The sequence below is a fragment of the Rissa tridactyla genome, chromosome 1 (assembly GCF_028500815.1).
Source record: "Rissa tridactyla isolate bRisTri1 chromosome 1, bRisTri1.patW.cur.20221130, whole genome shotgun sequence".
Lineage (NCBI taxonomy): Eukaryota > Metazoa > Chordata > Aves > Charadriiformes > Laridae > Rissa > Rissa tridactyla.
In genome coordinates, this window is record NC_071466.1 from 126,322,257 (window position 1) to 126,345,350 (window position 23,094).

The 23,094-nt window shown below is 47.5% G+C and overlaps 2 protein-coding genes across 23 annotated transcripts in view; one reads left to right on the plus strand and one right to left on the minus strand.

Moving 5' to 3' along the window:
* The window catches only part of COL8A1 (collagen type VIII alpha 1 chain), a 95,334-nt gene extending 79,705 nt beyond the window's left edge, over positions 1–15,629 (plus strand). For 3 of the 4 annotated variants that reach the window (XM_054188606.1, XM_054188608.1, XM_054188607.1), the window contains 2 exons: positions 9,905–10,220; positions 12,105–15,629. In XM_054188606.1, the coding sequence (XP_054044581.1) occupies positions 9,908–10,220; positions 12,105–14,008 (2,217 nt within the window). In that variant the 5' untranslated portion in view covers positions 9,905–9,907 and the 3' untranslated portion in view covers positions 14,009–15,629. Of the gene's footprint in view, positions 1–5,011; positions 5,297–9,904; positions 10,221–12,104 lie in introns of those variants that run through there. The other variant, XM_054188609.1, reaches the window with a different exon arrangement.
* Positions 15,630–16,890: 1,261 nt separating this feature from the next.
* ST3GAL6 (ST3 beta-galactoside alpha-2,3-sialyltransferase 6) overlaps positions 16,891–23,094 on the minus strand; it is a 48,010-nt gene continuing 41,806 nt past the window's right edge. For 18 of the 19 annotated variants that reach the window (XM_054188616.1, XM_054188614.1, XM_054188632.1 and 15 more), the window contains one exon: positions 16,891–21,713. In XM_054188616.1, coding sequence (XP_054044591.1) covers positions 21,633–21,713 — 81 coding nt within the window. In that variant the 3' untranslated portion in view covers positions 16,891–21,632. The remainder of the gene's footprint in view (positions 21,714–23,094) is intronic. The other variant, XM_054188626.1, reaches the window with a different exon arrangement.

Sequence of the window (23,094 nt, forward strand, 5' to 3'; positions counted from 1 at the left end):
CCCAGATGCATGCAAGAAAACCCTAAATCAGGCTGTATTAGAATAGAACATATATAGCCTGAGTTGATCTTTTGTGTCTCTTTAGGACTCAACGCACCTTCACAAAGAATATATTTTATTTTTTCTGCTTTTAGTACAATACTTTGATTAATCAAATGAGGAAATAAGAGTTCTCTGAGCAGTAAAACCAGTAGATATCCTTCAGAATAAGACTCTCTGCCACTTGTGAGTATTTGGGTGAAGATTCAGGATACATTTGATTTTATTAATTGCCGCAGAAAGAGACAGTCGTCTTCCCTCACTTTTGTCTACTCCCATACATCTGATAAGGTGCAGCATTTCACTGATGAACAAGCTCAACACTAAACTGTGCAGATTATTCGTTTGTCATTTAGAGGCAATTGCCAGCATGTGGCTTGTTCACAAAGCTGGCTCAACCAAGAGGTAGCAAAATGGAAACTTTTTACACTTTTACCAGTGAGTATAACTCATAGCAGCGCTGCTAGAGGCACTGCTTTGGATTAAAACAGTAAAATGCTGTGATACACTTCGGAAACCGTTACACCATAATAACATGCAAACAATTGTACCATGAAAATTTGGGAGGCTTCTACTGCACGCAGCCAGCACGACCTGTCTCAGGGCAGAGTAAGGGCCAAGAGCGATGAGTGACAGCTGGGGAGGGAGGTTTCCAAAGAAAGCCTGTAGCTCCCTGTCCACACTGTTTTGTAACCAGTAATCACCATAGTTCGTTACCAACACCTCGAGGTTCAGCCTACTAGATTGGGAACTGCAGTCTGAAGCGCGTCTCTGGGTGTTTGTCTTCGCATTTATTTTTGGGTAGGGGACTGGCAGTAGATGTGAAGCGTTTTCCACAAAACAATCCCCAAACTAACAATGCCCCCAGGAGACGGTCGGTTGGCTATAAAAGCACTTCCAGGAAAGCCAGCCTCGCTGCCAGTGGGCCGCGCACAGCGAAACCCATTGCATCTGATAAGGCAAATTCCTTGGACAGTGTCAGTGGCTGTGCCCCACGGGGAGCTCCTTCTGCAAGTGCTGGTAGCACCACCACTTCAGAGAGGGAGCCCTCAGGTCATTTCCCACGTTGAAGAAACAGTCTGTGCTCGGCCACATCGGCCGCCGGTCCCGGGCTCTGCGCCAGGAGGGCGATTACGTGCTGATAAGCAGGGAGGCAGCTCTAGGCTTTGATCACTTTGTGCGTTCCACATTATCGGGTCCAGGTTTATGTGCCTTGCGCAGCCCATTGCCGAATGGGGAGCTGGTGGCAGTCGCTTAAGTGCCTCCATCAAAGCCGCCTGCCACCAAGACTGTAGGCAAACTGCCCAGAAGAGCGCATTAGGCAGAGGATTCAAGCGCATGCCACATGGCAGAGAACAGGAAAACGTATTCAGAGGCAGGTATTTGCTAAATCCTACCTATAATTAATTCTAATCCCATAATTAAAGTCGCATGCTTTTCTGCAAACATTCCCCCACGTTGGTCCTTCCTCCCCAGTCCGAGGTCAGACACTGATTCGTGCAAACGAGTACACGCCACCACGCCAGAGAGCTGCATCCCCGGGGACTGTGGTCGCCCAGCCAGCAATGCCCAGCTCGCTGCTCCTCGACACGGCTCCCTGCCGTCTGACTGCAAGTAGCTTTCAGGCATTTTCCAGCAAACAGCTTCTGGGCCAGATCCTCAGAGACACGCAAGAGAGACTAGCTCCCCTGGAAATCAATTACTAGCGCCGGGCGTCAGAATACCGTCGTAAATCGTGAGCTTCGTGTTTGTGTTGAGTGGGCAGAGCCCCATGCCTGGGAGTTAGGGGTTGTGGAGGTGCCAATCTAATCATGCCCAGATACACAGAGAGAGATGGAGGTACCTACCCAGGCCCACGTAGGTAGGCTGGCAGCAGACTGGGCACAGGGAGAAGACTAAAGGCAGGATAATATTATGTCTGCATGGCCTAATTTCTCTTTCTCATCATGGCTGCTTCCGGTCCCAGGATGTGCGTTTTCACATATATGCACACATAAGTACCTGCACACAGACAACTGTTTTCATATATATGTAGATACAGACACACACGCAAACATACACTGTTTGGAAGTAAGAAACCAAGGGAGTCCAAGGGTGCCGTTTTCATACAGGGAGCTGGGTCACCATCCAGACCCAGCACATGCACAAATGTACTTGCAAAAAGATTGGAGCAGAGGCAGTTGCTTTGTCTTTGGAAATGGATTTACAAATGGATAAACAGAGGTCTCCCCAGGCATTGCAAGAAAAGACCATATAATTGCCACTGAAGCCAAAGATAGCTTATAGATGGTTATCATTTTTTTAAGATGAAGCTGTTTATTTAGATGTTTTCACACTTCTCTAAGAAAGCAACCATAGGCACCATTTTGAATTTCTAAAAAAATAGAAATAGGCATCTGCCACATGTTGAATATTTCCCATTAGCAGCAGGTTTATGCATGTGTGCATTTTAAAATGTGTATTATAACAATCCTTGTTATGACTGTCCTAGATTTAGTAAATACCGCATGATAATCGGACACAGTTGTTAGACCTTGAGCAAAATATGATTTAATTTATTTTTAACATACTGAACAATAGCTGTTTCTTGGTAATCTAAACTGAACACAGACACTCAACACTACTTTGTTTTCTTGGTGGGGACAGTGAAAATGGGGGGGGGCATGGAATAACAAACCCGATCTCTGTGGGAGAGTTCCACAAGAAGGATTACGTTTACCATAAATCCTGCTTTCCTCCCTCCTGAATACACAGGCCTTTATAGATGCCTTTAGCAAGGTAAACGTTTTGCCTACTCAAGAAACGGGTATCGCCTTCAATGAAGCTGTAGGCACCATTAAAAATAAAATGATGGGGGACCCCAAACCTGCTTGGGCTGCAGTGAGGCATGGAGCAACCATCTGCCAACAGCATGGCTGGGCCCTCGCACAGCGGCTGTGCTCTCCCATACCATCCTCCAGCTCTTTACTGCTGAAAATAAGATTAACTCAGCGTAGCTAGTCTTAATATGCATTACGAAACTGGTTAGCTTTCAGAGGGGAAATGTGTGCCAAGTTGCACTTGGTTGCCTTCGCTCCCTGCTTTTACGTGAAGTATGACTGAACTTTCAAGAAGAAACACACCAAACTGAGTTTAATTACTTTGATTGCAAATTCAAAAACATCTGTCCAAATGACATAAAACCTTGTTTGGCACAGAAAGGCAGAAGAGTGCTTTATATTCAAGTGGTATTGAGTGTATTAAAGCTCTGAGCAAATACAAAATTATTTGGCAAGCAGAAGGTTGTTGGTTTTTCCTGCCCCTGAAAATATGAGTTCCCACTAAAATTCAGTCTCCATGCAGTACAGGGTATCCTCAGATCCCTTCAGAAAGTATGCACTGATTGACAAGCTAGTCCTCAAAGGAGTTTAGTGATCCAGAGATTCATTTTAGCTGGGATTAAGTTTTGAAATAGCGTCTTTGAAAACTGCGGACAGCAAAGTGCTGCGAAGGTCAAGGCTCAAGTCACTTACACATTGCAGCGCTGCTGCTGAGAACAACAACCAACATTTGCTTGACTTTTCACATCTCAAGACGTCCCCTACTTGAAGTCACCCCAGCCGTTCACTGGTGCTGAGCAACTGCAGGAACTAAGGCCTTGATAGCTGCTCTTCTCATTTTGTGCTAAAGTTTCTTAGAAGAAAGGTATCTGGCTAAAAGGATTAGTTTACAAATGCCGAAAAAAAAAGTTACATGCCCAGTGATTAATCTAATGCTCTTCAGGTGGTAGGGACCTTAACAAAAATATGTATAGGGGTGGGGGTGTGCACAGGCTTGCACATATAACCCAGCAGGTTAAGGGAACCATATTGCACAAAACAGGAACAGTACAGGTTATTTGTTACCAAAGTAATGCTAAAAATGAAAATAGAAAAATGGTTATTGGCTTGTGAAGACTTTGTAGCGGTCTCTTGCAAGCCGTCTTTTGACTCCTCATGAGCTGCCACGTACCTCTGCCTGCGAGCTAGGGGACAGCCAGGCAACTGCCCACGGAGGGCTCCTGTCCCTCTACACCCACCCGCTCTCTGCGACACAGCGGTGTTACTCCTTAGGCAGGGTGACACCTTATTTGCCATTTACAGTGCCTTATGCTGTCCCTGCATGTCCTTATATGACAAAAAGAGACTTCAGTGAATTTTATAATGTTCCTGTGGGATTAGACCTCGCCATCCCCAAGAGCAGAGCAGACCCCCCCTCTGCCCCCCCTGGATACACCATTGTAGATACCTGGTAATAAAAGTTGTCAAGATACTCCAAAAGTAGCTGTGTTCCTAACCACTTTTGATCTCGAGTCAAAAACATACTAGAGAATTTAGCTTTTCAGCATCAAATATTTTTTAGTAGCCCTCTTCTGGGCACAAAACCTCCAGAGTCACTAGGATTTTTATTTTGCGAGTTTGGCAGCAGTCATTTTCCATGAGGAAACCTGAGCGCTAGCAAGTCTGTCCCCTCAGCGCAGTGAGGAACACGTCCCTGCAGCTTTAGGCAGCCCCCGTGGAAGGGACCCCAGGGCAGAAGAGACTCACTGAGACCCACTCATGCCTTATGCCTCTTTGGGAAATACAGCAGTTCAAAAGCAATGCGTGGTAAATTAAGCCCATGGGGCTCATCTCTGGGCAAGTATCTTACAGGTTCTGGGACATGGGTAAGTTTCAGTTAACCCCAAAATTGGTTGCAGAGCCATCACTTCCCTGTAAGAACTGATAAATCAATGTCTGGCTTCCAGCCTTTGCAAGACCACCTATGATTTCAAGTCCCACATGGATGGGCATCACTTTTTCCATACATTCTTTACACAATTAGGCTAAACTAGCCATTATTTCTTCACACCAATTTAAGAATTACAACTGCTGGTACATTTTGTTTTGTCTTCAGTTTCTACTGACAAACGCAAATAGCCAGAGGAAGGCCCTTTCTAGTTTTCTCGGGAAAACAGCTCTACCAAAGAGGTTGTTGAGAAATGTTCTCACTTGAGCTTCGCCCATAAAAACATGCTTTTTCAGGGACTCTCTCTCTCACCCACAGAGCCAACCACACACGCTCACACACAAGCAGCTGAACACTTGTGGTTTAGGATAACGTTCCTTCTCCCCACCCTAGGTAAAGGAAAACAGTTACTGTGTCTTAATCTGACCAACTGGTACAAAATGACGCATCGCACACTAGGAAGGCACATTAGCTTCTCCTCCATCTTCCTTCAGACATTCAAACAGTGAAGGTAAAACTTTGCATTCTCCAAGCCTTTTGCTCCTCCAAAGGTGCATGCAGGCACTGATTTACCTGCCGTAAATATGTAGACGCATTCCCATTGCTTTCTGACAGAAACCCAGGAAAATCCCATTCCAAAACCAGTTTATTGCTCTGCTGATGTACACCTTTGAAAGCACGTCAGATCGCATTACATGAATGTGTTTGGAGATGATCCCTAAATTGCTGGCATTTGGGTGAAGGGTGTGGGATGTCTTACACTTTGGCTGTATCTTCAGCACAGATTTTTCTCCCCCTCAGTCTGGTATTTTCCTTAAGTCCTGTCATCACTGGGAAAATCTCCTTTTGCTGCTCATAAGCTCTGGAGAACTTGTCCAACATTTAGGATCTATACGCTTCTTTTAAAAACCAAGAGCAAGCTTTTCAGTAGCTTTTAGGCATTTAAAGATGTTGGTGGTTTCCCAGTAAGGTCTTTAAACAACGAGAGCTACGCACCCAGGCATTCAGAAGCAAACTGCAGGGCAGAAAAAAAAAGTCCTTCAACTTCTCAGTACATAAATAACTGCTTAGAAAAGCTGAGCAGGATGAGATAGGCAATGAGCTGAAACACTGAAGGACTATCCCATGAAGGGCATCCCTCAATGTTTCAGGACAGGCTTGCCTTATAGTGACGGTATCTGATAGTGATGATCCAGCTGAACCCACTGCCAGGAGGCAGCGAGCAGAAGCAGTCACACACAGGACTCTACCACATTTCTCATCAAGACTAATTTTGTCTGGTCCCTCCTTCCTTGGGGAGCAGGGGGAGAGACAAGCCATACGGCCGGCGCTAAACACAGGCCACTTCCCAGGTACCTGTGGCAGATCGCAAGACCCAGACAGCTCACGTGAAGCCGCCGAGGAGGCTCTGACCTCCTCCCAGGAATATGTCAGCCAAGTCCCATCTAGCCTGAAGTTGTTCAGTAAATAAACCCCCACCTTCCACCTCAGCTACTCACAGGCACCAGCGCCAGCCAAAATCAATAGACGAGAAGCAATTTGTCATTTCCAGGCCACACTGTTTTGGTTATGAGGAATCAAAAAAACACTAAGAGAAACACAGATGTAGTGAGATCACCTCATTTTTCTGGAGCCTTCCTATCTCTAGAAGCCTTGCCTGATCTCCCTCAAAATTTCCACACGCGCACACAAAAACATCTCATGTGCTGTGTGGTTCCGCCTGTTAAACCGCAGGTGGGTTGCGTGACACTTGGCGGGGCCAAGGGAGCTCGGCACAAGCAGCGGGATCTTGAGTTCACCCTCGGCTGCGGGCAGGCTCGAGTCTCCCTGTAGGAAATTTTTTTTCAATTAGTTCAAATAGTTCCCACTCACACACAAAGCCCACATAATAAAAACAAAGAGAAAAATCACATCCAAAGGAATTTTACCTATTTCCCTCTCCACTTATTCCACTGAAGTTATCTTTTTAAAAAAAACAAACTCCAAAAAAAACTGGCCACCAGAACAACAAAGTAGCCAAGAAGCTAACTTAATAACTTCATTCTTCAAAATCCACCCTGCCCTTCATACTTCTAGGTTTCAGCAACAAACCTAAATCATCCAATATCTTCTAATATTTTTTTTTAAAAAGGTTTCACTGCATTTCTCTCCTCATGCAGGCACTGCTTTTCATTTGGGAGAGACGCACAGAAAGCGTCAAGTTTTCCAATAGCTGGGATTTTACCTGCAAACTGAGGCAGGCGTTACCCCGCCTGGCTGCAGGGAGCCAAAGCTTCATCCAGTTACTGGCGATGGTACAGAAAGGAACAGACAGGCTAACAGAGACAAGAGCAGGGATAACCCCCCCCACCGTTCCCGAAAGGAAAAGGTTGCTTGGGGTCCATGTGCCCGATGAAGCTGCAGCAGGTTAATAAATTACCACATCCCAGCTGAGCCCCAGTGACTGATCAGGCACAAGCTGTCCTCGCAGCCCAGTGACATTGAGGTTTAAGCAGAAATGCTGCGTCCTAAAGCCCTAATCCTTCAGCTCTCAGCAAAGCAGCCAGCCGTGGGCTAAAAGCCACGTTAAACTCACTGGAGATGAAGCCTTTGGTGAAATGCTTTGCGGAACAAGGACGAGCAACTGCGCTTGGGCTTTAGCTACACTTACAAACTCCCATACATCTTGGCCCTGGTTCTCTTTGCCACATGGCAACTGGTTACATCCAAGACCTTAAATTCCTGGGAGAGAAAGTGACTGTAGAAACTCAGCTGTGCAACATATGCTCCATCTAGTGTTTATTCACTAATATTTCATTTTCTTAAATGGTTTGTTTTGCTGTTAACACATAGTTCCGTCTTTTCTGTAGTTCATTTGTCTATTTAGGAACATTACTGAAAATACTAATCTTCTGCTGGTTGTTTTAACAATGGGATTTGGATTTAGCCTCCACTTACACCTTCAGTAATGACGATACACTAATTGAGAGATTAGATATCACAGAGCAAAATGAAGGAGAAACGTTTTAAAAGAGCAGCGAGGATTTCTCCAGGTGCTTTGCTAATGCAAAGTGAAGGGAGAACTTTGAGCAGGAGTTCAGACATAAAAACTAAATGATGCCCAATGTTACCACCCGATCAATCGCCTTCGCCACAGCACAGAGAAGCAGTTCCCAGCCCTCCCAGCGCTCCAGTCAAACTGTACAGCGGCGAGCAGGGAAAACACAAGTCACAACTCCCAGGCTCAACACCTGCATTGCCCTTGGCCTGCTCCCTCAGCTCAGCGAGTCCTGCAGCCGCCCTGCAGCCCCCTCACACCCCCTGCCCGCCGGGGCACCCCTCATGGATGCCTTGCAAAGTCCTGTCCTCACCACTGATTTTGAGGTTCTCTTTAGAGGCCCGCTATCAACAGTGCAGCGTTAGAGGAGGCGAACAGAGCTGCATGCTGACCCCTCCTCTGCAAATACGCTTCCTCCACCCCAAGCCCACCTACCTCTCACGCTTTCCCCCAGTTCTCCGCAGCAGCCTTACCTGCCCAAAGCCACATTTCCTTACGGCCCCTGGGAGGGCACGTCCCAGCCAAGGTGGGGTCACGCTGCCCCTCAAGCGAGGGGGGTCCTCCCGTATGCTGCGGCATCACCCTGTTCAGGGGAGCCGGGGCTGCAGCTCCCCGAGCAGCTAGATTTGAGCGGGGATCAGCCCCAGCAGGAAAAGGGAAAAGCTTCACCCTGCAAAAGGCAGGGGGAACGAGCTTGAAGGGAGCTCAGTGCTGAGCCACTTAGACACAGATGGAGGGGCTTTTTTATCCTCTGTCAAGCCAGGCTATGGGAGAAGGAGGAACACAAGCAGGAGGTACAAAGCCCCCACCGCCCCCTCAGGCCACCCTCCCCACACCTGGGCTCAGTGGGGCCCAGCAGCTGCTGGGAGCAAATCCTGACGAGCGGCTTGGGAAAGCTCCGCAGGTGTGCCTGCGTGGCAGGGGCTTTTCCAGCAGCTCGGCTTGGGTGCAAGGCATCTTTGCACTGTGCGCTCCCTGGAAAAGCAGGGAGTCAGGAACACCATCAAGCCTGGCAATTGCCACGTGCATTTCAAAAGACCAGGACTTGCCTACTGGGCTCAGTTGTGGGACAAACTGCAAAACACTCAAACTGTAACACACAAGGGCTCCTCCTTACCTCAGGCTGCCCCCAAATTTGCACTCAATTAGGGAGTTCCTGATTGCTGATTTGCTGCTCACCTACTAGTAACACCATTACTGCAGAAAGGAAAGCCAAAAGCAGATGGGAAAGGAAGTCCCAAGTTTGTATTGTGAGAAGGAAGAAAAAGAACAACCAACCCTGTTCTGCTGTGTTAGCAGGGATGGTGAGGTGCTGGGATGGGCCACCTGGGGAAGGGACAGGGTCTGCAGCCGGGGACACCTTTAGGAAATAGTTGAACATCTCTGGAAAAAGGCACGGGTTAACTGATCCTGCCCAGAGGCACTGGTGGCCCAGACCGCCCCTAGATGGTCCTGTTCTTCTGGGTGAAGGCTGAGAGGATTGGAGCCCAGCTCAGGAGAAGAGCTGTCGAGGAGCTGGGATAGAAATGGAGAGCCCCTGCACCTTGCAGCTATGGTGCACAACCCTAGGCACAGATTTAAACTGCAGAAACTGATCTTTCATTGCTATGGAAAGCATGGCAGAAGGGGTGTTGATAATTTAGTTTCCTTGGGCAAAAAGTGTTTAAGAGATCCCCACGTGCCCCTTCTTGCTCTCCCCCTGTGCCACAGCTTGCAGCAGAGGTTCCCAGACCTTGTGTCGTGGCACTGACACAAATGAGAAAGCGTCAAACTGCAGCTTGGGGACAGGAGGGAGCAGGTCCCTGTATGGAGAAACTGCACCCCAGCACCAGCTGGGGTTGCGGGGTAGTATAAAACTGAATGCATATAAGGACATTTGCTCTAATAGTACTATTTGAGTAAGAGCCTCCAGTAAACCAGACAGAGGCCTGCTGCAGGATGTCCTCCAGGGCAACACACAAACCAGAGACAGTTTACGGAGGTTTACTTCCGGTTTGCTGCAGAAAATGGGAGCAGGTTGTCCCTAGTGGAAAACACATGACACGAAGAAACATTTTCTGCCAACTGTTGTGTTTTTCACAGGTGATGGCCATGCTGCTCTTCCCTGTGCAGCTGCTGGCAGTGGCTGTGACCATTTACCTAGAGCTGGTGAGGTCTACTCAAGGTGGCGTCTACTATGGGATCAAGCAGCTGCCACCCCAGGTGCCCCAGTACCAGCCCCTCGGACAACAAGTACCTCACATACCGCTGGGCAAAGAAGGCATCCCGATGCAGCACATGGGCAAGGAGGTGCCGCACATGCAGTACGGGAAAGAGTACCCCCATCTGCCTCAGTACATGAAGGAGGTCCCGCAGATGCCTCTACTCGGCAAGGACATGGCTCCCAAGAAAGAAAAAGGTAGGCTGGGCATGTCCCTCGCCACCCCTGCACGGTCCTGCCTGGTACCCTACAGCACCGGCTGCCTGGGGGTAACTGAGGACAGGGAACAGGCTGCTGCAGGCTGGGCATGGCCCCTAGGGGCTCTGAGGGCTGGCCAGGTGGGTACCTGGCAAGATGGGCTCTCAAGAGCTGTAGGGCAGCTTGGGGTCACCAGATCAAGGCTGTAGTCAGTTCCTGGGCTGCAGCACCACCTCTGAGCAGCCCTACCTGTGATGAGCTTCCAGCAGCTGGGGAGGTGGAGGCTGGCCCCAGGTGTGTTTGGGTGCTTGATGGAGGGAGGAGAAACCTCATAATCCCACGCACCTGCAGAAAACCCTCTGATGGGGTTTCAAATAATGGCCTGGGTAGACGGGCCAGGGTCCTGCCTGGAGGTGCTCTCACTGCAGCAACTGGACGTGAAATAAGAGCTAAGAGCTCCAAGATTTGAATTTACAGGAATGTCACAGTTTTGTCTGGATTTGTCCAGACCCTGTGATTTAGAGGTTTGCAGATAAAACCATACAGTTGCTTTTCTGTCTCTGCAGTCCTCTTTCTGTAGGTTATTTATGGGAGTAACTGAGGCACTGGAGGTACAGGGCATTATCGCATGAGTCTGCACGTACAAGCACTTTCAGTGTTCGGTAAAGGAAGTTTGGACAATATTAGGATATTTAAGAAAACATCAGAAAATGTCCAAAATACAAAGGGCAACCAGGAACACCCAGTGTCATAAAATCCTTGTGGAGACAGCGAGCGTCTGTGCGACTTCAGATGAGCTGGTTAACTCTTTGTCTTATTGAGGGCTCTGTGTAACCACAGGCTCCACTGGCTTCAGAGGGAAATGAAAGATTTCAGGGCCTATTTTTGGAGTGTCTGAACAAGCACGACTGGCTGTAGTAAAACCGACCCATCCTGTGAGCAAAGGAGGTTTCCTACGTGCATAAAACACAACATATGCAGAGAGGGCGGGTTTCTGCCTCCCAAAGAACAGTTAATACCCTTGCCCTGAAACCTCATCTCTCCCACCAAACCTCCCACTTTATCCAATTCGGAGCCAATGAGAAGCAGACTTTCCACTTAACACAAAAAGCCTGCCGCTTGAAAAGCAACCAGCCCCAGCACAACCACTCTCACACGGCAACTCGCTCACCCTGACCCGCAATGCTAAGTGGTCACATACACAAAAATGTGGGTTTGGACCATAAAAACATTTTGTGACGTGTTTAGAAGAGCTCTAACTGGATGTGGCTACGCTAAAAACCTGTGGGAGTTTGGCAGTGTTGGGTAAGGCTGCAAGTTTCCAGTAATATCTTAATGGGAACCAAAGCCTTGGTGAAAATGCAGTCATAGTTATGTACAAACTTCTTACTGATACAATCTTTTTTAATTGATCTTGCTAGTGTAAGCCCCTGCAGCAAAAGCACTTTTATGCCAGAAGTCCTCCTACAGCACAGGAGCCCCGAGCAGCTTCTGTGTCCTGCGAAAACTCTTAAAAGTAGATTAGTCTACAGAAAAGGCAGATTTTGCTGCTTAAGATTGTACAAGTGGAAAACACTAGTAAAGCGCAAATGGCTTTTTGCAGGGCAAAAATATAAGCGAATATGAGGCAAAACCATGATTTCATGGAAACAGAAATGTGCACGCGAGTTTGGGGTAGGCAAAACAGTGGGAACATCCTCTTTGTTCCAAATACCAACCTGTATCTCGCTGGCCAGCTCTGCCTCCCTGCCCACCACAAAACAGAGAGGCACCATAGCAAGAACATTCGATTCAAAACTGTCTTTGTGTTTCTCGAAGGATGCGACCGCAGTCACCTTTCATCTCTCCCCCTCCCCATTTCTTTTTCTTTTCTCCCCCACGCAGAAATGCCCATACGCAGTCTGAGGGGCGAGCAAGGTCCCCCTGGTGAGCCTGGACCACGAGGGCCGCCAGGGCCACCAGGATTACCAGGTCACGGCGTGCCAGGAGCCAAAGGAAAACCAGGCCCGCAAGGATATCCAGGAATTGGGAAGCCGGGTTTGCCAGGGATGCCGGGGAAACCGGGCGTCATGGGGCCCCCAGGGCCGAGAGGGGAGATGGGGCCGAAGGGGGAGGTTGGGCCCATGGGGATACCCGGGCCACAAGGACCGCCGGGGCCTCACGGCCTTCCTGGCATTGGGAAAGCAGGTGCTCCAGGGCTGCAGGGACAGCCGGGACCAAAGGGTGAGCCCGGGATGAAGGGGCCCCCAGGAGCCCCCGGGATCCCAGGGCCAAAAGGGGAGAAGGGCGTCGGGATCCCGGGTTTGCCGGGGCTGAAGGGACCGCCCGGGCTGCCGGGTCCCCCCGGCCCCGTGGGGCTGCCAGGGGTCGGCAAGCCAGGCATGGTTGGCTTCCCCGGCCCACAGGGACCCCTAGGCAAACCCGGACCCCCAGGAGAGCTGGGGCTGCAGGGGCCCCCGGGGGCCCCTGGAATGCAGGGCCCTCCCGGCCTGCCTGGCGTTGGCAAACCCGGCCAGGACGGCGTCCCCGGCCAGCCGGGCTTCCCAGGTGGCAAAGGGGAGCAAGGCCTGCCAGGCCTGCCGGGGCCTCCCGGCCTCCCCGGGGTTGGGAAGCCAGGTTTCCCCGGGCCCAAGGGTGAGCGTGGGGTGGGTGGTCTGCCCGGGCCCCTGGGGCCGAAGGGGGAGAAGGGCCACGCTGGGCCGCCAGGCATGGGGGGGCCGCCAGGGGAGCCAGGCCAGCCGGGATTGCCGGGCATCATGGGCCCCCCAGGTGCCGCCGGCTTCCCGGGACCCAAAGGAGAAGGTGGTGCCGTGGGGCCGCCAGGACCAGTTGGCCCCAAAGGGGAACCTGGCCTGCAGGGTTTCCCAGGGAAGCCAGGATTCCCCGGGGAAGTGGGGGCACCCGGGCTGCGGGGGCTGCCGGGTCCCACAGGGCCCAAGGGGGAAGCTGGGCAGAAGGGCTTGCCCGGGCTGCCGGGTGTCCCAGGGCTGGTGGGGCCGAAGGGGGAGCCGGGGCTCCCTGGCGCCCAGGGGCTTCAGGGCCCCTCGGGCATCCCAGGCATCGCAGGACCCAGCGGTCCCATCGGACCCCCGGGGCTGCCAGGGGCAAAGGGGGAGCCCGGCCTGCCCGGACCCCCCGGCTTCCCTGGCGTGGGCAAACCCGGTGTGGCGGGGCTGCAGGGACCCCCAGGGAAGCCAGGGGCGCTCGGTCCCCCTGGCCAGCCGGGACTCCAGGGGCCGCCTGGCCCCCCTGGGCCCCCAGGTCCCCCAGTCATCATCCCACCCACTCCGCCATCTGTGGGACAGTACCTGCCCGAGGTGGGGCCAATAGACGGCGTCAAGCCCCCCTATGGCTACAAGGGCAAGAAAGGCAAGGCTGGTGCCGCCGTCTACGAGATGCCTGCGTTCACGGCGGAGCTCCTCACCCCCTTCCCCCGGGTCGGGGTGCCCGTGAAATTTGACAAGCTCCTCTACAACGGCCGGCAGAACTACAACCCCCAGACGGGAATCTTCACCTGCGAGATCCCCGGCATCTACTACTTCGCCTACCACGTCCACTGTAAAGGGGCCAGCGTCTGGGTGGCGTTGTTCAAGAACAACGAGCCGCTGATGTACACCTACGACGAGTACAAGAAGGGCTTCCTGGACCAGGCTTCAGGCAGTGCCGTTGTCCCGCTGATGCATGGAGACAAGGTTTACGTTCAAATGCCATCCGAGCAGGCGGCAGGACTCTATGCCGGGCAGTACGTTCATTCGTCTTTTTCAGGATATTTATTGTATCCCATGTAAAACAAAAACCAGACACACACACACACACACACAGAAAATCAAAACCTTTCTTCTCTGCTTCAAACTTTTATACCATGAAAGATGCATTTTATGACCATTTCAGACCATTTTGTACAAAAAAAAAAATAAATACAAAGTTTAACATTATGCACAGCTACTTATAAAAAAAAAAAGGTGTGGTGAACATATCTAAAGATGTGTATCAGGTTCATAAACAGTTGTTTTGCACCCGAGGGGGACATATTAGCTGTACATTATATATTTCTGTGATGCCGTGCTTACTTCATTTCATTCACAATAATTCAGTACTAAGGTTCAAATCAGTGTACGTCACTCATTCCTGTTGCATTGATCATAGTCAGGAGATGAAAACCAGTGACTTAAACCAGAGTAGCTCAGTCTCAAATTACATGGAAAAATTTGAGTGGCTTTTTATTTGTTTGGGTGGGGGTTTTTTTGTTTGTTTTTTTGACAGCAGGTCTGCCTGATAAGCAAAGGTTCTCTTAGCTGGAGACCTTTCTTTCCCTTCCCCCCATATAAAATATTCCTTCAGGTGTGAGGTTTTTTTTCTTGAACAACTTATTTATGATGGAAGAGGAGTAGCGATGGTGTCACTATTCCACACGAGCTTTCTCCAGCAGTCGCTGGACCCAGAACTCCGCCGCTGCCTCCAGCAGGCGCTGTGTTCACCTCCAAGTGCCACAGCACTCCAAAAGCCTCCATCTGCATTTGCACAGTTGAGGTAGATGAGGCAGATCAGAGACAAAAACAAAGGGTTCCCCATTTGCTTTGTGCCACGTAATTGAGACGTTTTGGCCAACACGTGGCAATACAGCAGGGCGGAATAAATTTGCTTGGGATTTCTGTGCTCGTGCTAAGAACCTGCGCCCGTTTGGCTTGTCAGAAGGGACGCCTATTCTGCCACTCAGCGCAAGTTAAATCAGTTTACTCGTCAATGACTAGGCAAAGCAGAAGTAGCTCTGTTTGCTAATTAACTAATCTGTTGTTTGAGATCAACCGATAACTTTACCAGCAATACTGATCACGCAAATTTATCTGAGAACTTCTTTTTATGTAAAAGCTGATTTCCAATCCTTATTTATATGTTACCAATTGTCAAGGAGAACCTGCAGGCCTCCATCTTTACCATACGCGAGGAAAGCAACTTCTCTGCAAGAGCTGTCTGTTCATCAATGGTGCTAATCTCACCTCAAAAGTATTCGTTTCCAAGGGCAGTGTACTTTGCTGTGTTTCCCTGTACAGTGCTGCACATCACACACTCTTACGCTAGTTGAAAGAGTTAAATACTCACCACTTCTTCAGTGTCTTTAGCTAACGCTACCGCTTTTGATTCAAAAATGAACTAGAGTTTTTTTCATGCAGAACTAAGATTGGATTTAACTGGCATTACCATTATTTAAATGCAGAGTTTAATGCAGTCTAACATTGACTAAGGACTCCAGTGATATAATGTGGTGCTTTATCTCAGAAATTTTATGGAACGGTGGCAGGAACAGACGGACAGTTTACCAGGCATTGGTGACTTCGGTATGTTCCCAGAATATATGAGATATGTCAAAAGCAAATAATTTTGTATTTAAAATTTTTGTACTGATTTGAAAAAAATATCTTATTAAATATCTTTAAAAAAAATAATAATTAATCCTGTCTTCATTCAGCAGAAGTGTTAGAAGGAACGTTCAACCCTCTGAATTCGTATCAGACCGCAAGGACTCTCTGAAACCACTGACAGCCCGATATGAAAAAAAAAAAATCCAATACCTTTTTCTTTAGTTCCTTTCTATGGGCAAAACCTGCCCTAAGCCACGGCGGGGGGAGGACACGCTGTCCCGGCATCGCATTTAGTGGGAGACAGCGGCTGGGGGGGACATGCCGAGCGAGGGGTCCCTCAGGCAGCCGGTGGGACTGGGCCAGCTCAGCAGGAGCCGCTGGGGGAGTGCAGCGTGGACAGGGGGAAGCTGAGACACGGGCCAGCATGGAGGTGCCACGTCCAGGGCTTGTGCTCCCCTACAAAGGCAGAGCTGGCTGCCCAGGCAGGGAGTTGCGCACCACGTCCCCGGCTCTCCCTGTGATTTGAAAACAGCTTTTCCCATTCCTCTCCATTTTTCCCACCTGCAGCAAAAGCCCACAAAAGCGTGAAAGCAGCAACGTATTTGTCACTGATCTACATCGCTATTCAACCACGGCTCCATTGCAGGGAGTACATTATAATGCATGGTGTGGCTCCCCCAGTCTCACCTCAAAGACAGGCATTTCCTCCAGGTTGACGAACTCCTAAACTGTCCATACTAAAATGAATGCATTGCATACCTGCTAGCATCAGGTAATCGTTTTCTAAGTCTCCCTTAGATGCCCTGAAGCCACTGGCTGAGCAGCTCCCCCCAGCATCTCATACTTACTGCACAAAAAAGAGAAAACAAAACGTGAGTGAAGTATCGGAATCACCGTCTCTCACTTTTTAGCCAAAGTGTTTCATCACGCTCCATCATCTTAGTTAGACGTCTTTTATTTTAGCACTCCCCTGAAAGTCCTCAATAAGACAGGCAAGATTAAAAAAACACGAAACATTAAACTCAGGAGGATGCTGCTCTTGATCTTACCCACAAAAACTATGTCCCGGCTTTGCTTTTACTCAGCCCGCAGTGCTGTTTCCACCTGCAGTACAGCTCAGCCTACCTAGGGTAAAAAATTTTCAGCCCTGTTTGCTCTACTAAGTACCAAACTTTGTTCTGAAACTCGTTGCTGTATCTGACAACACTGTGTGTACTTCACAAAGCATTAATAACGAATGGGACTGGGCACACAGGCGCATCCGCACACGCGCATACACACGCAGAGCACTGACCTCGCAAAAATAAGCCTGGGGGCGCCGTCTTTAACACAATTTATTCACAGGAAAATAATCTCTTTCCATTTGTAGCATTCAAAATTTCACTTGAAACAACTGTAAGGATGTCTTCAACATAGAGGTGGCACTCTAAAGGCATATAAAACTTAAGACAAATGGTAAATAAAATATGTATTTACCGATCTCAAAAACAGATGTTGAGCTTGGTATGTTCTTAAAAATCAGACTCCACTTAAAAGTTAAGGTATTTATACTACCTCCCAGGACATTGTTAAAAAGGAAAGCATGACACGTGAAACAAGAGGTACCACACACTAATTATTAAACAACAAAGTCGTGATTCTGTATTATTATCACTAATACAGTCACTGGAAATGTCATTTAGTGATATCTTTTAGGCACTCTCAGATTCTTATTTAGTGCAATAGTTTGTGACCTTCCTTATGAAGTCGTATCGCCATACTTCCCTTAATTATTACAGTAGAGGAAAAAATAACTTTCCCAGCAGAAAAGAAAACAAACAAAACCCCTAAAAGACCGAGCCAAACAGAGCTTTCAGCCCTGCCTGTTCCATGCGTACTTTGTTACCTTAGAGCTGGGTCTTTCTGATGGTGCAGCGTTTTGAGGGGGGTGGCAGATAAAACGCAGGAGCACCAATGCCGTAAGATGCTGCCATCTCGAAATGCAGCAGGCTGCTGGAGAACAGGACAGAGGAAGAAGGGATGAGATCATCTGACTCAGCCATTGGTACAGGAAGAAAATTCATGGGAGACACTAAGTACCTATATAGTTACACCATTACCAGACATGGAAATAAAACTGGCAGCACCCTGGGATTCAAAATTTGCCAGCTTGTCTGCTGTGATAAAAAAAAAATAGGATAGCTTTTATAGGGAAGTTTCAGTGCAGAGCCTTCACTTTCAGGAAGGGCAAAAATGGGAAAAGAAAACCTTAATAGCAGCTCCTTCTCAGAAAAGATCTAGGGTATTTGGAGTTAGCATTATTGCTTTTGTCAAAAAGGCCCAAGGCAAACCTTTGGTATTGCAAAACGCCTGTGAAAATGCGTGCCCCGATACAACAGACACTGTGATCTGTGGCCATTACTGAGAAACGCACTACGTATAGTTATTCTTGCCTGCATGAAGTTAAGTTAGTCTAAAAGCGGTGCCTGTCCTCAAGGCAAAGTAGCAGAAACGACCGTGTGAAGTGGGTGACGAAGCAGGGCTCGTGTACACAGAATCCCAAAAAAACATCTTGGGGTGGGGAGGGGAGAGGGACGGCGGGAGGAATTAATCACTTGGCTCACTGCTTATTATTGAAGAGAAAAGCTACTGGCCTGTAGGCTGTGCTTTTCTAAAAAAAAAAAAAAACAACAACAAAAAAAACCCAAACAAAACAAAAAACCAAACCAAACCAAACCAAACCAACCCAACAAAAAAAACCCCAACGCAGTATCCTGTGGTTTATCAACAGCATCAACTCTTGGCTCAGGCCCGAGTGAGCAGGTCTGGCTCTAAACGTTACTCAGCCATGCTGTGACAGCTGCCTCAGCAAGTCATGGATTTAACATCCCTGCAGGAGCACAGAAGTGGGAGAAAAATATCCCTGGGAGTACTGCTTAGTTTCAGAGAGAAGTCAAGTCTGTCATACAAATGGGGAGGCTTATTAAGAACTAATAAAAAGGAGCAGCTGGTAAGGATAAATGCTTGTAGATAGCATATTAAATGCATTGAGAATATCAAACACATTACTCAAAATTAAAAAAAAAATCTTAAGGAGATCAAAAAAGCTGACGTGGTAAAAAAGGAATAAAGGAGTCTAAGTAAAAAGAGTTTGGGGGATGCCATTTGTTTGCCATGAAGGCTTTTTTCCAATTATTTTGTTTGGATTCTAACTACAGCAGAACAACTCCCCCCCTTAAAAAAATAGAAAGAAAAATGTTCCCTAGAAAATTAAGGCAAGGAATCAGTTTAGATTAGTGGGAAGAGGAAACAAAGCAGAGAAAATAACCACATCCTCAGAAGCACAGCTCCCCACCCACCTCCTGCCCACAGGGGCAGGGTTGGAGAAGCAACCAGGCATCGAGAGAAGAGGGAAATGCAACAGCTCTCTTGGAAAAAATTCCTCACAGTCAGCACGCAGTGAGATGTTCCATGGATGCAGCTGGATGCCTGGTGGAAGCCCATGGGAGAGCTGGCTCTGGGAGCCACCGTGAGTTTCAAGGGGGAAGAGGTAGCCCTCCACTTCTGCCTGGCTCTGCTCTCCACAGCCTGAAACCTACCAAGGACTTCTGCGCAAAGAGAGCTCAGACAGCACCATGACTGCTGTGAAAAGCCTTACCCCAGCACTCTTTTTTCCATGTGGAATCGCTACTGTCAGTAGTCTAAATCACTGCAGGTCTGTGGCTGCAGAGTCACATACAAACCTCAAACCGTTTTAATTAACTGAAATAATGACAAGAAATAAATGCTGGTAGAACTAAGGACAGTAATATCACTGTTTGCTGGTGCAAAACCCCACCTGTTTGTATTCAGACTTTTGAGCAAAGACTTCCTCAAAGGCTCAGAAATGTGCATTTAAAAAAAAAAAAAAAAGGAAATAAAAATAACTGAGCAAGAGGCAAGAGCCCTTCTGCCACCTTGGGTGGAAATTCTAGTTTCCTCCATTTCCACCAGAGTCACTTGCTCCAGTGTCCCTCATGCTCTCACCTGCCTCCCTGCACAGGGCTGGCCAAGGGGCCAACCCCTGTGGCAGATGGGCCCCATGGCACAGTTTGTCCCTTGCTGGGCACACACCTGGGTCCTTCCCCAGCCCAGATTTTTATGAAATCCAGTGTTATTTCAGATAGGTCCAATTTTCTTGAAATGGATCAAAGCTCAGGAGTCATTAGGTGAAAAAACTATGTGAGAGCATAAAGCCCCCTCCCCTCTGGCTGTGGGTCCCCTCCAAATCACACCGCACTCACTGATTTCCAAAAGACAGAGCTAAGGGGACCAAAAAGGGCAATGAAAACTAGGGGAAGGTGGTGGTGTTTTGTGTATTGGTTTTTTGGGGGGTTTTTTGTTGTTGTTTTTTTTTTAAATACCTATTGAACTCTTCAAGAGAAATAGGAAAAAAGAAAGATGACATCAATGCTTATTCCTCTACGTTGCTGCACAGACATTGTGTTAGTACTCCCATAATCCCCAGCTTCTGAAAAATACAAATATTGTGCTCTTGCCCCACTAGAGGTTTGTGTTCATATTTTAATTGTTTGCACTGCTCCTAAACATGCTAAAGCTCCCTATATTGTTTTATTAAAAAGCAGCAAGGGGTTTTGTGCCAGCTATACTTTTTTTTCAAGTGGACTTCTTTATGCTTTCTTTAGGTGTGATTGATCAAGATAACCACAAGATTTTCAAATAAACCTGCCACAATTAAAAAATACACACTCTGAGAGAATTAGAACAGCAGCATACTACTACTTCTTCTTTGGCATTTGTCAAGGCCATTCCCAGACAGATTTAACTTATTCAGCAGGATTGTTCGAGACAAACCAATCCAGGAAACATAAACATCCCATTAAATGTTTCAATTAAAATCAAAAGTAAGTTGCCACCACTAAATGATACAGTCACATCCTTTAAACCTAAACGTCAAGATAGGAGAGGTAAACAGAAGCCAAATGATAATTCAGCTGAGGTACATCTTGGGTACTCCCTAGCACACTCTGCTGCTGAAGATGGGAACATTCATTGCTCATATTGATACAGTTCAAAGGTGGAATCGCATTACAGTATCTGAGAAAGGAGACTTATCTGGTTTGGAAATATACACCTCAATTCTTGGTGAACAAACCGAAAGATACATGCGATCCTGTCCTGGAGATCTGGGAATCCAACAAACATTGGCTCTAAATTTAAACTTGGGTGTGAACACCTCTGTCGCAGCTCACGTTTCTGTTGTGGTCTGGGGGGAAGCAGCTGACACACAGGTAGTGAGGACAACTCTTCAGTCTTCATAACTCCTCTTTTCTATATCAAGTCACCAACGGTAAAATTTATTGGACGCACAGCACGGGGAGTATGGTTTTCCATCAACTGAGTAAAACACCAGCATTGTCAATACCAACGTCTCCACGAATCAGACCAAAGGGTCTTCACCTTCGGCAAAGGCAGGCAGCAGTTCAGGGTCGATGGTCAGTGCAGAAGCTGCGGCTTCTTTGCTGAAGATGGACATCCCCTCCTCGGTAGGGCAGACGAGAACCTGTACGCTCTGTATGTTCCCCCTTCTGCCAAACACACAGTAATGATTTATAGGCATTGTTTTACAGCCATTTTTATACTACAAGACAGACATTCAAGACTTTACATCCATCTACTAATTAAACACTGGTGGTCTCAGTCTCTTGACAGTGTAACTCTTTTGAAGGACAACAAGAGAAACAAAAGTATTCCAGAGAAGTAATCATTTGGAAAGAGTTCTTGCTGATAAATAAGTGATGTGCATCACATTTTTATATATCCCTGATACTTTCAGCTGAAAGTTTCATGGTTTACCGTTATTAAATAGCTTCACAGAAATTCAGTTAACTGTGTTTGCAATAGTCCATTACCCTCAGGCTTAGAAGAAGCTTCTGTCTTGGTGAGGTTTCTGTGCTCCTTTTTAAACAATAAACAGTTATGCTGCACTTAAAAAATAAAAATACCGTACAAAAAATAAAATTTTTTCAGATCTTGAAAATAGTAATTTTTCTTTGTATCTTCCATTCAGCTTTCACGTCAAATTGACCACAAAGTTCTTGTCTATAAGCTGCTTCAAAAATTTCTGCTCAGCGTTGATGTTGTGGTATTCATTCTAAAGAGATGCAAGGGAACAATGAAGAAAGTTAAATTCAAGTTATTACCAGAAGCATCACTTCACTGTTCTTTCCCTTTAATTACCTGTGATACTTGGAAGACGCTAAGAATAGGAAAGCTCTGGGGAAAAGACAGTCTCCCACGAAAACAGGTGAGTGACTATTGCTCAAAACTAGATTAGATTTTCCATTAGGACACAAGCCAAACGGGATGATCCTTCAGTGGCAAGAATGGGTGAGACATGGCCTCGCTAAGTCCTTCTGTTACTAACTCTCCCACCTCCTCCTCCATGCTTAGAGGGAAAAGCTCCATAACCACATTTACAGCACAAGCAGTCAGAAAACGACTAATTCTCAAAGCAGGTTCTGGAAAAGCACACATCAGGCATCTGTAAATTGGGTGCGTCCTGCCAATCAGTTTCAACAAGCCAAAACCAACCCACTTTCTGTGCTGTATCCAGATGTTTGTGAAGGACAGCACAAGGGAAGTAAGTTTACTGACAATCTTAGACACTGAATGCAGTAAATTAAAATGAATATGATGCAAATACTGCATTAGGCATATAACAGTATAATATTTATGACTTAATACCACTAAAGAACTAATGATAAGTGGTTTGTTTGGTTTTTAAAGTTTCAAGATTTTAGGAAACATACAGATGTCTATTCAACTAGCGATCGACCTTACCCAAGTTTGGTATACATTGCAAAAAAAGCACCTGCAGAGAATAGCCTCAAAATGAAGGCGAGTTCAGTATTAGAGGAAAGTTATCTCAGAGCAGCAGGCACCTGGGAGTCCTCAGAGACATGAGAGGCTTCTATAGGCATTGCCCTTATCCTTCCTCTTCAGGAGAGGGAGGAGGAGAGAAAATGGTCCCCACATGCACTGGCTATACACATGGAAGAGAAAACTGTTCACACTGAGGTAAAGGGCTGAGGTGGAGTTGCTCAGAGTACAGAGATGAAGACAAGAGCAGAGACATAAAGCAGGGGCATGACTGTAGCAAAGCAGGAGGGAGGAGAAAGCATCCCTGATGTCTGCCAACCTCCTGCTGCTCCCTCTCCTGGTGAGTTGTAGCTTCCCCCTGGAAACAGTTCCTTCTCTTCCTACATGCTTTGCTTCCCTGCTTTCAATTTCTGAAATTCGGTTCTTTTCCTAACTGCAAGTTTGTAGGTCTTAACTCCTTCCATTTCCCTTTGTTGCCTTTTTTTTTTTTTAAATAAGTTTGTCAACTATAACAATTGTACAAGTAGCTGCCAAGGAAAAAGTGCAAAAAGAAACAATGCTATTCATGTTCTGACAGTAATAGCAAATATACCTCCATCAGCAAGAGCTGCATAGCCTGAGGATAACACCAGCAAAGTAAAACAGAACATTTA